We start from the raw sequence: 16,021 nt of genomic DNA, 5'->3' as shown, positions 1-16,021 counted from the left end.
GCCAGTGTATGTGGCCACTTGCCACACAGAAAAACCTTGCGGTGAGTAAAGAAATCAGCGCAGGTAGTCAGAGATGGCGGAGGGAAAGGAAGTGAGAGGACCTTGCTGTAATGTATTTAACCTTGTGTAACTTGCATGAAACCTGACCACCAGAGGACCCACCTGTTGGAGTCCCAAGGGATCCCAGCATCCTTTGGGAGCATAGTATATAAGCAGGCCACCCACGGGGTACCTGCACTCTGGAGTCTTATTAAAGGAGCTAAGGTCACAGTTGCTCATTGTACACAGTACTCAGTTTCATCCTTTATTATGAGTGTACCAATTGGCAACGAGGTAATGAACAACCGCGCAAAAATGCAAAGAACACTCGGTATCCTGGAGAAGTTCTCAGAAGGGGACGATTGGGAGGCCTTCGTGGAGAGACTCGACCAATACTTCATGGCCAATGAGCTGGAAGGGGACGAGAATGCTACCAAATGAAGGCCGATCCTCCTAACTATCTGTGGGGCAACAACCTATGGCCTTATGAAGAATCTCCTGGCCTCAGCAAAACCGACAGAGAAATCCTACGAAGAATTGTACGCTGGTCGGGAGCACCTAAATCCTAAGGAAAGCGTTTTGATGGCAAGGTATCGGTTCTACACGTGTCAACGATCGGAGGGTCAGGAAGTGGTGAGCTATGTCGCTGAACTAAGGCACCTCGAAGGATATTGTGAGTTTGAGGGATTCCCAGATTAAATGCTCAGAGACATTTTTGTACTGGGCATTGGACATGAGACAATCCTTCGCAAATTGTTGACTGTAGAAACTCCAAATCTAAGTAAAGCCATAACGATAGCCCAGGCATTTATGTCCACCAATGACAACACTAAACAGATTTCGCAGAGTAAAGAGGTTTCGGCCAGTACTGTGCATAAATCAACATCGGTCTCGAGAAAAAATGTACATGCCAGAACGTACACACCGGCTGCTGTGGCCCGATCTCAATTGACCCAGAGTCCGCCATCAATCATTAATGCGAGGCAGTTAACACCTTGTTGGTGCTGTGAAGGTGATCATCAGCCCCATCAATGCCACTTTAAGCACTATGCCTGCAATGATTGCAGAACAATGGGATACCACCAACGAATGTGCAGCGAGCTGCAAGCCCTGCAAACCCTGCAAACCACCACGTTGCAGAGGAAGATTGATCCACTGTGGATCAGCCTGAATTATAGACTCGTACGGAGGAGGCAGAGGTGTACGGGGTACACACATTCATGACGAAATGTCCCCAATAATGTTGAAAGTTGAACTGAATGGTATTCCATTATCTATGGAACTGAACAGGGGGGCAAGTCAGTCTATAATGAGTAAAAAGGCCTTTGACAGGCTGTGGGGCAAAAAGGCACACAGGCCCAAGCTCAGCCCCATTCACACCAAACTAAGGACTTACACCAAGGAACTAATCCCTGTAATTTGCAGTGCTGAAGTCAAAGACTCCTATGATGGAGCAGTACACAAACTCCCGCTGTGGATTGTGCCAGGGGATGGCCCCACCTTGTTTGGCAGAAGCTAGCTGGGAAAAATCCGCTGTAACTGGGATGACATCCGAGCGCTTTCGTCCGTCGACAACGCCTCATGTACCCAGGTTCTGAGCAAGTTCCTATCATTGTTTGAACCAAGTATTGGAAGCTTCCAGGGGGCGAAAGTGCATGTTCCCGGTACGCGACCCATCCACTACAAAACACGGGCGGTACCGTAAATGATGCGTGAAAAAGTGGAAATTGAGCTGGACAGACTGCAACATGAAGGCATCATCGCGCCGGTGGAATTCAATGACTCAGCCAGTCCTGGTACTTAAGGAGGATGGCACGATTAGAATTTGCGGTAACTATAAAATAACGATTAACCGTTTTTCGCTGCAGGACCAGTACCCGCTACCCAAGGCAGATGATCTATTTGCGACCCTGGCTGGAGGGAAGACATTCACCAAGCTGGACCTGACCTCGGCCTACATGACGCAGGAGCTGGAGGAGTCTTCGAAAGGCCTCACCTGCATCAACACGCACAAAGGTCTGTTTATCAACAACCGGTGCCCGTTTGGGATTCGGTCAACCGTGGCAATCTTCCAGCGAAACATGGAGAGCCTGCCAAAGTCGGTTCCTTGCACAGTGGTTTTCCAGGACGACGTATTGGTTACAGGTCGGGACACCGTGGAGCACTTGAAGAATCTGGAAGAGGTTCTTAGTTGGTTGGATTGTGTGGGACTCAGGTTGAAACGCTCGAAGTGTGTTTTCCTGGAACAGGACGTTGAGTTCTTGGGAAGAAGAATCACAGCAGACGGCATCAGACCAACCGACGCCAAGACGGAGGCCATCAAGAACGCGCCACAAGCACAGAACGTGACGGAACTTTGGTTGTTCCTGGGACTCCTTAACTATTTCGGTCATTTTCTATCTGGGTTAAGCACCCTGCTAGAACCCCTACATGCGCTACTGCACAAGGGAGACGACTGGGTATGGGGGAGTTCACAAAAGGCTGCCTTGTAGAAAGCCAGAAGTCTGTTGTGTTCAAACAAACTGCTTGTCTTGTATAACACTTGTAAACGATTAATGCTAGCTTGCGATGCGTCGTCATACGGGGTCGGGTGTGTGTTACAGCAGGCTAATGAATTGGGGATTTTGCAACCGGTCGCTTATGCGTCCAGGAGTTTGCCCAAGGTCGAAAGGGGCTACAGCATGATTGAAAAAGAGGCTCTGGCGTGCGTCTACGGGGTGAAAAAAATGCACCAGTACTTATTTGGCCTCAAGTTTGAGCTTGAAACTGACCACAAGCTGCTCATGTTGCTGTTCTCTGAGAGCAAAGATATTAATACCAATGCCTCTGCCCGCATCCAAAGATGGGCGCTCACGCTGTCGGCATACAACTATGTAATCCGCCACAGACCAGGCACAGAGAACTGCGCAAATGCTCTCAGTCGGCTGCCATTGCCCACCACCGGGGTGGAAATGGCACAGCCAGCTGACTTGCTCATCGTCATGGAGGCATTCGAGAACGAGAAGTCCCCTGTTACGGCCCGCCAGATCAGGACCTGGATCAGCCAGGATCCTTTACTGTCTTTGGTAAAAAAACTGTGTCCTTCATGGGAGTTGGTCCGGTGTCCCAGTGAAGATGCAGGAGGCGGTTAAGCCGTTCCATAGACGCAAAGACGAGTTGTCCCTGCAGACGGACTGTCTATTGTGGGGCAATCGTGTGGTCTTGCCCAAGAAAGGCAGAGATACGTTCATATGTGAACTGCACAGCACCCACCGATAATGATGAAAGCCACAGCCAGATCCCATGTGTGGTGGCCCGGCATCGACTCAGATCTAGAGTCGTGCATGTGCCAGTGCAACACTTGCTCTCAAGCTGAGCAATGCACCCAGAGAGGCACCGCTAAGTTTGTGGTTGTGACCCTCCAAACCATGGTCGAGGATCCACGTAGACTATGCGAGCCAAAATGTTTTTGGTTGTCGTGGGCACTAACTCAAAATGGATTGAATGAGCAATAAAGTCTGTAAGCACGTCCATGGCCACTATTGAAAGCCTACGAGCCATGTTTGGCACGCACGGCTTACCTGATATCCTAGTCAGCAACAATGGGCCGTGCTTCACCAGTGCTGAATTCAAGGAATTCATGACCCGCAACGGGATCAAACACATCACATCTGCTCCATTCAAGCCCGCATCCAACAGCCAGGCAGAACGGGCAGTTCAGACCATCAAGCAAAGCTTGAAACGTGTGTCGGAAGGCTCCCTCCCTTCGGCTGTCCCGAGTGCTGCTCAGCTACCGCACCAGACCCCACTCACTCACCGGGGTTCCCCCAGCCGAGCTGCTCATGAAAAGGGTGCTCAAAACAAGGCTCTCTCTTGTCCACCCTGATCTCCATGATCACGCGGCGGGCAAGCAGCATCAACAAAGTGTGTACCATAACCGCGCAAATTTGTCATGCCATATTGAGATCAATGATCCTGTGTTTGTGCTCATTTATGGACATGGTCCCAAATGGCTTGCTGGCACGGTCACAGCCAAAGAGGGGAGCAGGGTGTTTCAGGCCAAATTGGCCAATGGACAAAAGTACAGAAAACATTTGGACCAAATCAAATTGCCAACAGCTACGAACAACCCGAAGAGGACACCACCAACTTTGACCCTCCAACACATACACAAGTGGCAACTGACATCATGGTTGACCACGAAGCCGAACTCATCATCTCCAGCAGCCCGGCAAGGCCGGCTGCCCAACAGCCCAGTGAAGAACTGACCTACCCACCCACACCCGCATTTGTACCGAGATGATCGACAAGGGAACATAAAGCCCCAGATCGTCGCATCTTGTAAATAAGTGTGCTGTTGACTTCATGGGGGAGTGATGTAATGTATTTAACCCTGTTTAACCTGCATGACACCTGACCACTAGAGGGCCCACCTATTGGAGTCCCAAGGGATCCCAGCATCCCTTGGGAGCACAGTATATAAGCAGGCCACCCACGAGATACCTGCACTCTGGAGTCTTATTAAAGGAACTAAGGTCACAGTTGCTCATTGTACACAGTACTCACTTTCATCCTTTATTATGAGTGAACCACTTGCAAAGTTCTAAACACCTTCACAACAACATTAAAGAAGTATAAAAACCATCATCAATAATAAATGAAATTTAAATAAATTACTAAAAATTAAAAAGTCCAACCTCGCCGACTGCAGCATGCACTGGCAAGCCCTTCGGCCAGGGCTAGGGGCGGGAGGCATGCAAGAAGCAGCAGGAGAGCCCTTCGGGGCACGACACGCTGCACCGACAAGCCCTTCAGCCAGGTCTAGGGGCGGGAGGCACGACTTGCTACACCGGCAAGGCCTACGACCAGGGCTAGGGGCTGGAGGCATGTTACTGACTCATTGCGCATGCACGCACGCTCCAACGCGCATGAACAATGTTGCCGGCACTCACACACACTCTGGGCCCTAGCCCCGCCCTCTGCCGGCTCTGTTTATCCAGCACGGCCCTAGCTCCGCCCCCCCACTGCTTGTGCTGTGCCACGCCAAGGCCTATGACATTCCAAGGAGCGGGGAGAATACCGAGGTAAGTTTTTGGCGCCGTTTTTCTGTACAAAGTCGGCACACTTCAGGGAGGTGGCCGTTTTAACCGGAGGGGCAAACTTGGGCCCTATGTGAAGACTTTCCTGCATGCAGCAGAGAATCAACCTAGAAAAACTAGCAAAAGCTTCCAAACACAGGTGACCATTCAAGAATAGTCATGGCAATTGCAAACAAGTAGTCACATGGGCTTTGTACTTAAGCTGTCACCAGACTCAACATTCCATCACCTGTATTGGAGGAAAAACACCCATAAGTACATGAAACAAAATTAGTGGTGTATTCTAAGGAGGCTCTGGGATGTTCCCTGGACAATCTTTTTAACTTTTACATGAAAACTTGCATATTATGGTTCATTTTAAGCACTTTATATTTCGTAATTAATAGATTTTTAATTTTCAAAAGTGACATTTGAATTTTCAATTGACCAATCGACCACCATGCCTAAAAGTTACTTCAGCTGTCACTCTCCTGCATTCAAACCCCCCACTGCTCCAGTTCATATAGACACTGTACCCCCTCCAGCCTTAGTTCACTGAGACACTTAACAACATCCAACTCACCACTCTTACACACAAATGCTCTCTTCCCCAATCCTTCCAGTTCATACTGGCACTGCGCTCTCTCCACTGTCAATTCAACCCTGGCACTTTTCTCCCTCTCCAACCTAGTTCTTGGTATCAGCTGCAAATTTGCAAATTGTGCTGCCAACCCCTGAATCCAGATAAAAATAGTAAAAAGCAACGGTCCCAACACTGATCCCCACAGGACACCACTGGTGACGAGTAGCCAAACAGATCCAAATCCATCCATAGCTACTCTTTGTCTGCGTCCTGCCAGCCAGTTCTGAATATATTTCCACTAATACCAGAGACTCCGATCTCATAGAGAAGCCTCTTATGTGATACCTTGTCAAAAGCTTTTTGGAAATCTAAGTAGACAATGTCTACTGGGCTTCCCTAAGCCACCAGCTTCGTAACTTTTTCAAAAAATACAATTAGATTTGTGCGACATGACCTCTTTTTTATGAAGCCATGTTGGGTGTCCCTAATATGTCTTTCCCTATTCAAGTATTCATATATTGCATCCCTTATGATTCTTTCAAGCATTTTACCTATTACAGATGTTAATCTGATGGGCCTATAGTTACTCGGGTCTGCCTTGTCACCTTTTTAAAAAATGGGGACTACATTAGCCTCCTTCCAATCTGTAGGAACCATTCCAAAGTGCAGTGAGCTATTACACATACAGGCCAGGGACTCGCACAGCACATGTCCCATCTCCCGGAGGACCCTCAGGTGGATATCATCCAACCCTGCTGCTCTATCTATTTTCAAGTTCTTAATTCTTTCTAAAACACTATGCTTATCTATGTTAATATTACTGATAAAACTAGTATTATTAAATTCTAATATTCGAGCATCATCTTCAAGGGTGAATAGTGATGCAAAGTACTCATTTAATATTTCTGCCATACTCAGTGAGTCATTTGTAACCTGTTCTTGAACTCCCTTCAGTGGCCCAATACAGTCTTTGACAGTTCTGTGATTCTTTACATAACGAAAAAAGCTCTTCCCATTACTGCCACAGTTGTCTACAATCCTTTTTTCCATTAGCCTTTTTGCTGATCTAGTAGCAACCTTCGTTTTCTTTAGTTGTTCTTCGTATTCAACCCTATTTATTTGTGTTAAATTTCTTTAATTTATAGAAACATTTCTGGTTGCATCTTATTTGTCTTTGTACATAACCAGTCAGCCACCTTGGATTTTTCTTACCACATTTCCTTCTTTTGATTTTGGGCATATGTTTGTTTTCCACATTTTTAATCTTATCTGCCAATCCTCTGGCATTACACCTTTTTCTAACGAATTATTAAATATTAGCAGAGAACCACAAAATATTTGTGGTCAAATCCCTCTCTCTCCCCCTCCCTCTCTCTCCCTCTCTCCCCCTCCCTCCCTCTCCCCCTCCCTCCCACCCTCTCTTCTTTCCTTCCCTCTCGCCCCTCCTTCTCTTCTCTCCTTTCCTCCCCTCACATTCCCCTCCCTCTCTCCCCCTCCCTCTCTACCCCTCCCTCCCCCTCCCTCTCACCATTACAGCTCTATAGTTTGTGCACTTCACAGCAATTTGCCCACATATTTGTTCCTCTATCTCCTTCTGACTGTTTGGGGTCTATAGTACACTCCCGATAGTGTGATCACCCCTTTTTTGTTCTTCAATTCAATCCATATGGCCACGTTTGATGACCCCCTCTAACATGTCATCCCTTCTCACAGATGTAGTTGTTTAATTAATACTGTTACCCACTCCCTCCTTTTTTATTCCCCTCTCTATCCAGTCTGAAAACCCTGTAACCAGGAATGTTGAGCTGCCATACCTGCCCTTCTTTCAGCCATGTCTCAGTAATAGCTATAATATTGTACTCCCAAGTGTCTATTTGTGCTCTCAGCTTATCTGCCTTATTCCCTATACTCCTTGCATTGAGGTATATGCCATTTAATGGTGCCAAACTCCCTTGTCTATTTTCCAGCCCTTGTTTCCTCTGTCTTCCAAATTCACTTTCTACTTTTTTGCTGCCTAATTCCAGCTTTGTTTGCTTCTTTCCTCACTGAATCTATTCTCCGGTTCCCATCCCCCTGCCAAGCTCGTTTAAACTCTCCCCAACAGCATGAGCAAACCCTCCCACGAGGGTACTGGTCCTGGTTCTTGTGATTGATCCTTTATTATCGTTTATCTCTATTCATACGGATTCTATTTTTGTCTTGCTGATAGCTGTCACTTTTTTCTACTGCCATTATGCTAATAAGTACAACTACTCCAAACCCCCCGCCCCCCGCAACCCCTTTTCCCTCTCTATCTTTTCTAAATATGTTATAGAGCATAGCGGGGAGGTCCTGATGTGTGCATGTACACAAAGAGCTTGGATCGTGGGGTCTGATGGCAGTGGGGGCTGGGATCCTGGGATCACTTGGATTTTTTGGCTGGAGAGTCCGAGCATCTGTGAATAGAGCATTTAATCTTTGTGTCTAAGAACAGTAGTGTTTGAACCAAAGTGTTTGGGAGTAATGGGAGGTTCCAGATCGAGGGAATCTGGGGTGGGGGTTCATTAGTTCATGAACAATTAGGAAGGGGGGCACAGTTGGACAACATTAGGCGAGGAAGGGATGTGGCAGTATTAATGCGGAAGGGGACCCAGAAGAATGTGGCCCAATGTACCTCAGACCATTCCTGGCCAACACATCCACCTCTCCTTTCCGCGTTCTTGAATCATTAATCTCATTCCGAGCCTGAAGCTTTTTTTTCTTGGTCTAAAACACGCTTCAAGACTTCATTTGCTGACTGCAAACCTTCCAGCAAAATGGTGCGGTCTGACCAAGTGCAGAATTTCCTTCCAGTCGGATTGTATCACTGTGAGTGTCAGGCTGTCTTAGGGTATATCTCCTCGTGGTCTTGATCAAGTTTTTTTTTCTTTTTCTTGTGTTCTGAAAATGAGCTGTAGAATTAATTTGCCAGGAAAAGTTTTGGGGTTTTAATTGTTCTGGCTAAAAAGTGAGATTGACAGAGAGAAACAGGATCCTTCCTCATGCTATTAAATCATCATCATAGGCAGTCCCTTGGAATCGAGGAAGACTTGCTTCCACTTTAAAAGTGAGTTCTCAGGTGACTGAACAGTCCAATACGGGAATTACAGTCTCTGCCACAGGTGGGACAGATAGTCATTGAAGAAAAGGGTGGCTGGGGAGTGTGGTTTGCCGCACGCTCCTTCCGCTGCCTGCGCTTGTTTTCTGCATGCTCTCGGAGACTCGAGATGTTCAGTGCCCTCCCGGATGCTCTTCTTCCACTTAGGGCATCTTTGGCCAGGGATTCCCAGGTGTCGGTGGGGTGTTGCGCTCAAGGAGACTTTGAGGGTGTCCTTGAAACGTTTCCTCTGCCCATCTGGGGATTGCTTGCCATGTAGGAGTTCCAAGTAGAGCGCTTGCTTTGGGAGTCTCGTGCTGGACATGCGGGCAATGTGGCCCACCCAACGGAGCTGGTCGAGTGTGGTCAGTGCTGTTAAATAATGAGTTTTTAAAGAAAAAAAACAATGGATTTTGAAAGCTTCTTGGGGAAAGACATGCTTTGACTCCACCACCAGTGTTTTTAATATAGTTAGGTAATGCAAAAATTTAAATAATCACAGCTGCGTTAGCAATGTGGTAGGTGCCAACAATTTGAGTTTTTCCCTCTTTTTTCCAACAAATAAATTAATTTTCCAAGGTTTCTCCAGTAAATTCAAAGGTTTTGATCATCACTACCTATGATTTGTTGACAGTGATAAATATTATAATTGATCACAGCTGTGCTGGTTACATATCTGAGGCCAGTGTATGAGAATATTATTTGACCAAGAATGTTGTCCTTCCTTTCCACTCCGGTGTTCACTAAATAGAACCATTGACGATTACAACACAGCAAGATTATTCCGCCCGTTGTCTCTGTGTGGCTCTTTGTGACAGCAATCGAAAACTAATCTCACTGCACTAATCTCTCTTAGTATTTCCTCTGCTTCAAATATATATATATATCCACTTTTCTCTTAAAAGATCAACAGTCTCTGCCTCAACCATTCTTTGTTGCAGAACTTTCCATGCTCCAACAACCCTCTATGTAGACATTTCTTTTAATCCCTCCTTTCACTCTCTATTGACAATTTAAAATTGATAACCCTTTGTCACTGTTTCCCCAGCCAGAGGAAACAGTCTTTCTCTATAAACCCGTAATAATTTTACACGTCTCTGTTAAATCTCCTCTCGGGCTTCTCTGTTCCAGTGGAAAGAATCCCAGTATCTCAAGTCTCTCATAACTACAGTTTTGCAACCCTGGCATCATTCTGGTGAATTTATGGCTTTAATGTCCTTTCTATAATGGGTGCTCAAAGCTGCACACAGAACTCCATTGCCTTATAAATCCCCCAATGTCTGTTCCCAATTCCAGTTTCCCAGCTCCCAACTATTCACATCTTTGAGGTTCCACTGCTCAACCCCACTCTACCTCAACTGCCAACCATCCCCAATATGCATGACCCATCACCCGAAGTTACTCGGTACCCTCCTTTCCAACTAACGATTCCCTCTGCAGCTATTCACTTACATCTCAAATATTAATTTGTCCTAACCATCAACCTGAATTCTCATCACTCAATGCCTCCATTTGTAGACCTCAGTGCCCCAAATAATCACTGCCCCCACAGTTTCTACCCCCTTGACTCCTTGTCTCTTCATTACTACATCACATACACAGAATCCCCATAAATCCTCACTACTTTCCTTCCCTAATTGTTTCCTACTCTTCCTAAACTAGTCTCTCCTCCTACAAATGCTTACTGTCAGCTGTGGCTCAGTGAGTAGCACTTTTGCCTCTGAGTCAGAAGGTTGTAGGTTCAAGTCCCACTTCAGTCCCACTTGAGCACCAAACAAATCTAGGCTGACACTCCAGTGCAGTGCTGCGCTGTCGGAAGTGTTGCCTTTCAGATAAGACGTTAAACCGAGGCCCTGACTGCTCTCTCAAGTGGATGTAAAAAATCCCAAGGCACTATTTCGAAGAAGAGCAGGGAAGTTATCCCCTGTGTGCTGGCCAATATTTATCCCTCAATCAACATAACAAAAAAACAGATTATCTGGTCATTATCACATTGCTGTTTGTGGGAGCTTACTTGTGTGCAAATGGATTGATCTGTTTCCCAGTTTATAACAGTGACTACACTCCAAAAGTACTTCATTAGCTGTAAAGCACTTTGAGATGTCCGGTGGTCATGAAAAGCGCTATATAAATCCAAGTCTTTCTTTCTTTCCCCATGCTGCTAAATATTTTTAATTCATTCTTGGGATATTGGGGTTGCCAGCAAGGCTGGCATTATTGACCATCTCTAGTTATCCTTAAGAATGGTCTTCTACTTGAACTGCTCCAGTCCATGTGATGAAGGTACTCCCGCCGTACTCCAAGGTAGGGAGTTCCAGGACTTTGACCCAGGGACGATGAGGGAACGGCACTATATGCTCATGTCAGGATGGTGTGCGACTTGGAGGGGAACTTGAAGGTGATGCTGTTCCAATGCACCTGCTGCCTTTGTTCTTCTAAGTGATAGAGGTCACGAGTTTGGGAGATGCTGCCAAAGAAGCCAAGGCAACTTGTTGCAGTGCGTTCTGCAGATGGTATGCACTGCAGCCACGGTACGCTGGTGGTGGAGGGAGTGGATGTTTAAGCCTATGGATGGGGTGCCAATCCAGCAGAATGCTTTGTCCTGGAAGGTGCCAAGCTTCTTGAGTGTTGTTGGAAGTACGATAGGTGGAGAGTATTCCATCACAGACCTGACTAGGTTCAGAGAGTCAGGAAGTGAGTCACTCACCGCAGAAGACCCAGCCTCTGACCTGCTCTTGTAGCCATGGCATTTACATGGCTGGTCCAGTTGAGTTTCTGATCAAAGGTGTCCAGACCCTCTCACAAATATTTAAAGACTGAGCATCTGTTTTCAAAACTGCAGCCTGCTTACTTCATTACATAACACCATGTCACATAGAAACATAGAAAATAGGTGCAGGAGTAGGCCATTCAGCCCTTCGAGCCTGCACCACCATTCAATAAGATCATGGCTGATCATTCACCTCAGTTCCCCTTTCCTGCTTTCTCTCCATACCTCTTGATCCCTTTAGCCTTCAGGGCCATAGCTAACTCCCTCTTGAAGATATCTAACGAACTGGCATCAACAACTCTCTGTGGTAGAGAATTCCACAGGTTCACCACTCTCTGGGTGAAGAAGTTTCTCCTCACCTTGGTCCTAAATGGCTTACCCCTTATCCTTAGACTGTGACCCTTGGTTCTGGACTTCCCCAACATCGGGAACATTCTTCCTGCATCTAACCTGTCCAGTCCCGTCAGAATTTTATATGTTTCTATGAGATCCCCTCTCATTCTTCTAAACTCTAGTGAATACAGGCCCAGTCGATCCAGTCTCTCCTCATATATCAGTCCTGCCATCCCGGGAATCAGTCTGGTGAACCTTCACTGCACTCCCTCAATAGCAAGAATGTCCTTCCTCAGATTAGGAGACAAAAACTGAATACAATAGTCCAGGTGAGGCATCACCAAGGCCCTGTACAACTGCATTAAGACCTCCCTGCTCCTATACTCCTAGCTATGAAGGCCAACATGCCATTTACCTTCTTCACCGCCTGCTGTACCTGTATGCCAACTTTCAATGACTGATGTACCATGACGCCCAGGTCTCGTTGCACCTCCCCTTTTCCTAATCTGCCACCGTTCAGATAATATTCTGCCTTCGTGTTTTTGCCACCAAAGTGGATAACCTCACATTTATCCACATTATACTGCATCTGCCATGCATTTGCCCACTCACTTAACATGTCCAAGTCACCCTGCAGTCTCTTAGCATCCTCCTCACCGTTCACACCGCCACCCAACTTAGTGTCATCTGCAAACTTGAAGATATTACACTCAATTCCTTCATCTAAATCATTGATGTATAGTGTAAATAGCTGGGGTCCCAGCACTGAACCCTGCGGCACCCCACTAGTCACTGCCTGCCATTCTGAAAAGGTCCCGTTTATCCCGACTCTCTGCTTCCTGTCTGCCAAGCAGTTCTCTATCCACGTCAGTACATTACCCCCAATACCATGTGCTTTAATTTTGCATACCAATCTCTTGTGTGGGACCCTGTCAAAAGCCTTTTGAAAGTCCAGATACACCACATCCACTGGTTCTCTCTCGTCCACTCTACTGGTTACATCCTCAAAATAATTCTAGAAGATTTGTCAAGTGATGATTTCCCTCTCATAAATCCATACTGACTTGATCAATCCTGTCACTGCTTTCCAAATGTGCTGCTATTTCATCTTTAACAATTGATTCCAACATTTTCCACACTACTGATGTCAGGCTAACCAGTCTATAATTCCATGTTTTCTCTCTCCCTCCTTTTTTAAAAAGTGGTGTTATGTTAGCCACCCTCCAGTCCATAGAAACTGATCCAGAATCGATAGACTGTTGGAAAATGATCACCAATGCATCCAACTAACTGTCCTCTAACATTCTGTGACCATACCTTGGGAGATCAACTTCTGCATAAGTGCTTGTATTGCTATTGATTTCAACAATATTGACATCTGAAATATATTTTAGGAATCACAGTACATATCTTTGCCATCCTGCGTTCTTGTTTCCACATGTCCACTCTCAGTCAGTGGTTCTTGATAAGATTTACCCTTGACAAGCACTCCACTTAGAATTCAACTGGGTAGGTAAATGGGAGGCTACAGATAATTAAGGTGGTGATCCCTCAATGGTAATGGCTATAAAGGGATTAAGTCACTTAACCGTGCAATAGTTAACTGCTAGAATAAAATTAGAAGCTCTTGCATCTGGTCACGCCTCAGATGTCTGTAATCAGCAGTGGTTCCCCCAAAAGATGTGCAGGCCTCTGCCAGTGCTATTTCAAAATAAGCACAGTAACATATTGTGCTTGAAACAGTTTCTTCACATTGATATAAAAAGTAAACTGTTCATACTGTTGCATTTATAGTTTCCTGCCAAGGTATCTGATTATAACCAGCATCTGTCATTGCCCTGTGGGAACAGGACTTGGCTGCAAAGAAACAAGGATGCGTGTTAATTAGCACCTCCCAAATCTGCTTGTGAACATCCCTCAACATTTAGTTTTGCAGGATTCATTAATAATAATTTGAAAATATATATGTTACTGTTGCTAGAAAGCAAAGAGTTCAGCTATGTTCTGCCATGCCAACAGAAATAAATTATCGCACGTGCGTACTTAAGAGTCAATGCAAAGCAATTGTTTTATATGACTGACAGGTTTAGGAATATGTACATTCTGGACAGACCTACATTTGGAAATGCTGCATTGCTAATAAATTTACATGCCAATATCTAACTCGACAGTTAACCGCGCCACCAAGTAACATGAGACGAGTAGCCTTATTCATACTACACTGCACAGTGTATATTTTCAGAGCAATATAGTGGGCTAGGATTAGGTTGTAATAATTGAAATCTGATCTGCAGGTTCTGTGAATGAATCCAAATTCATTTTATACCTTAATAATAATCTGTTCGGATCTGGACTGCATCACCTAAAAAGATGGTAAAGGCAGATTCTGTAGTAACTTTCAAAAAGGAATTGGATATATACTTAAAAAGGAAAAAAATGCATGGTTATGGGGAAAGGGAAAGGTTCATGGGACTAATTGGATAGCTCTTTCAGAGAGCCGACACAGGCATGATGAGCCAAACGACCGCCTCCTGTATTGTATGATTTTATGGTTCTATGATGATCAGTGCAGTACTCATGCTCTTTTTGTTTCTATGTTGTGTGCAGGGCTCGATGATTGTCTCCAGCAATATATAAAAAACTTTGAGAGGGAAAAGATCAATGGAGAACAGCTTTTGCACATTACACATCAGGAGCTTGAGGAGTTAGGTGTCACACGCATTGGCCATCAGGAACTCATCTTGGAAGCAGTTGATCTGCTCTGTGCATTGGTAAGTTCAAGCTCCATCTTTTGTTTTGCCTGTCCCTGATATTGAACATCACCAGAGAATATTGCAGTGGGTATTTGGACATGGTGTTCAATTGGTTGCTTAAAATAGGATTAACTGGTGTTTTATTACTTTTCTCGTTGCCATTCATTATGGTATATTATTTCTTGGTTTAACGTCAAAAATACACAATTGATTAATGGTCATTTTTCGACTGTGTGCTGATACTTGCTGCCATTACATATCCGAAAATCACTGGCAATGAACTCGCCAGTTTCCAATTTCCTGGGAGTGTCATCCAAGAGATCCCACAACCTTCTGACACAGAGGCGAGAATGCTATCACTGAGCCACAGCTGATAGCTAACTGAAGAAAGGTACATGAGAGGTATACCATATGTCATCAGAAACTTCACTGGTGATATTTTGGTCTCGATTTTTCACTGGGGTGCAGGGGATCCCAATAGCGGGCAACGACCCTGGCAAGGCTGAGGATGTGGAGGCCCTGCCGATCTTAACCAGAGGGTATCATTTGAATAAATCTGTACAGTGCCCAGCCTGACACCCGGCCAGGTTGACTAACTGACCAGTGGGCGGGAGTGGGCATCTGATGGAAGGCCGCAGCTGGGGACCCATGTGAACGATCCCTGGCATTCAGTGGGTAGGAAAAGTCTCTTGGCAGGATCGGGAGGGGGAAGAAGTATCTCAGCAGGGATTGGGAGCGGTGAAGTTGCTGGGCAGCGATCGGGAGGGGAGAAGTCTCTGGGCGGGGATTGGGAGGGTGTAGTCTCTTGACTGGAATCGGGAGGTGGGGGGGGAAGGATCCGTCAAAGATCTGGAAGGGGGTAGCCTGACATAAGGCGGGCCCAAGGCTTCCTAGTAAGGCTTAGAGAAGCACTCCTGCCCCTCGCCCACAAGGAAACCTAAAATAATACTTTTAAACTTACCAGCTGGGCCTCTTCTGACCCACAATTCAGCTCCTGACAGGTGTGTCTGAAGGAGCAGCCAATACTATCCCCACCCTGCTCAGGCCTTCAACTAAAATTTCAAATCAGATCCCGACGCTACATCAGACTCGATCTGCATATTTAAAGTAGGACTCTTCTATCTTCTTGTGGGTGTCCTGCTCAAAAGAGCTGGTTACTATTGGGACATGGCGGGAAGGCAGCGGGATCAGAGTGGGTCCGGGCTTGACGGGCCGAATGGCTTCCCTTTGTGCTGTCACCATTCTATGATTCTTTGTAATTTGCCTTACTTTAACTGGCCCCCCGCCTGGCTTCCGCCAGACTGGGGCAGTTAAAATCAGGGTCATCGTCTCCATTGAAGATTTTGTCTTGGCCAACGTTGTTCCCTCAGC

At 46.0% G+C, this 16,021-nt stretch overlaps 1 protein-coding gene across 1 annotated transcript in view; it reads left to right on the top strand.

The window, feature by feature from the left end:
- LOC139265749 (connector enhancer of kinase suppressor of ras 2) overlaps window positions 1-16,021 on the top strand; it is a 1,063,014-nt gene that overhangs the window by 94,860 nt on the left and 952,133 nt on the right. Inside the window, exon 2 of the mRNA XM_070883099.1 lies at window positions 14,505-14,668. Within this exon, the coding sequence (XP_070739200.1) occupies window positions 14,505-14,668 (164 nt within the window). The remainder of the gene's footprint in view (window positions 1-14,504; window positions 14,669-16,021) is intronic.

The sequence above is a fragment of the Pristiophorus japonicus genome, chromosome 6, assembly GCF_044704955.1.
Source record: "Pristiophorus japonicus isolate sPriJap1 chromosome 6, sPriJap1.hap1, whole genome shotgun sequence".
Lineage (NCBI taxonomy): Eukaryota > Metazoa > Chordata > Chondrichthyes > Pristiophoridae > Pristiophorus > Pristiophorus japonicus.
This window is presented reverse-complemented; position numbering and strand designations above follow the sequence as displayed.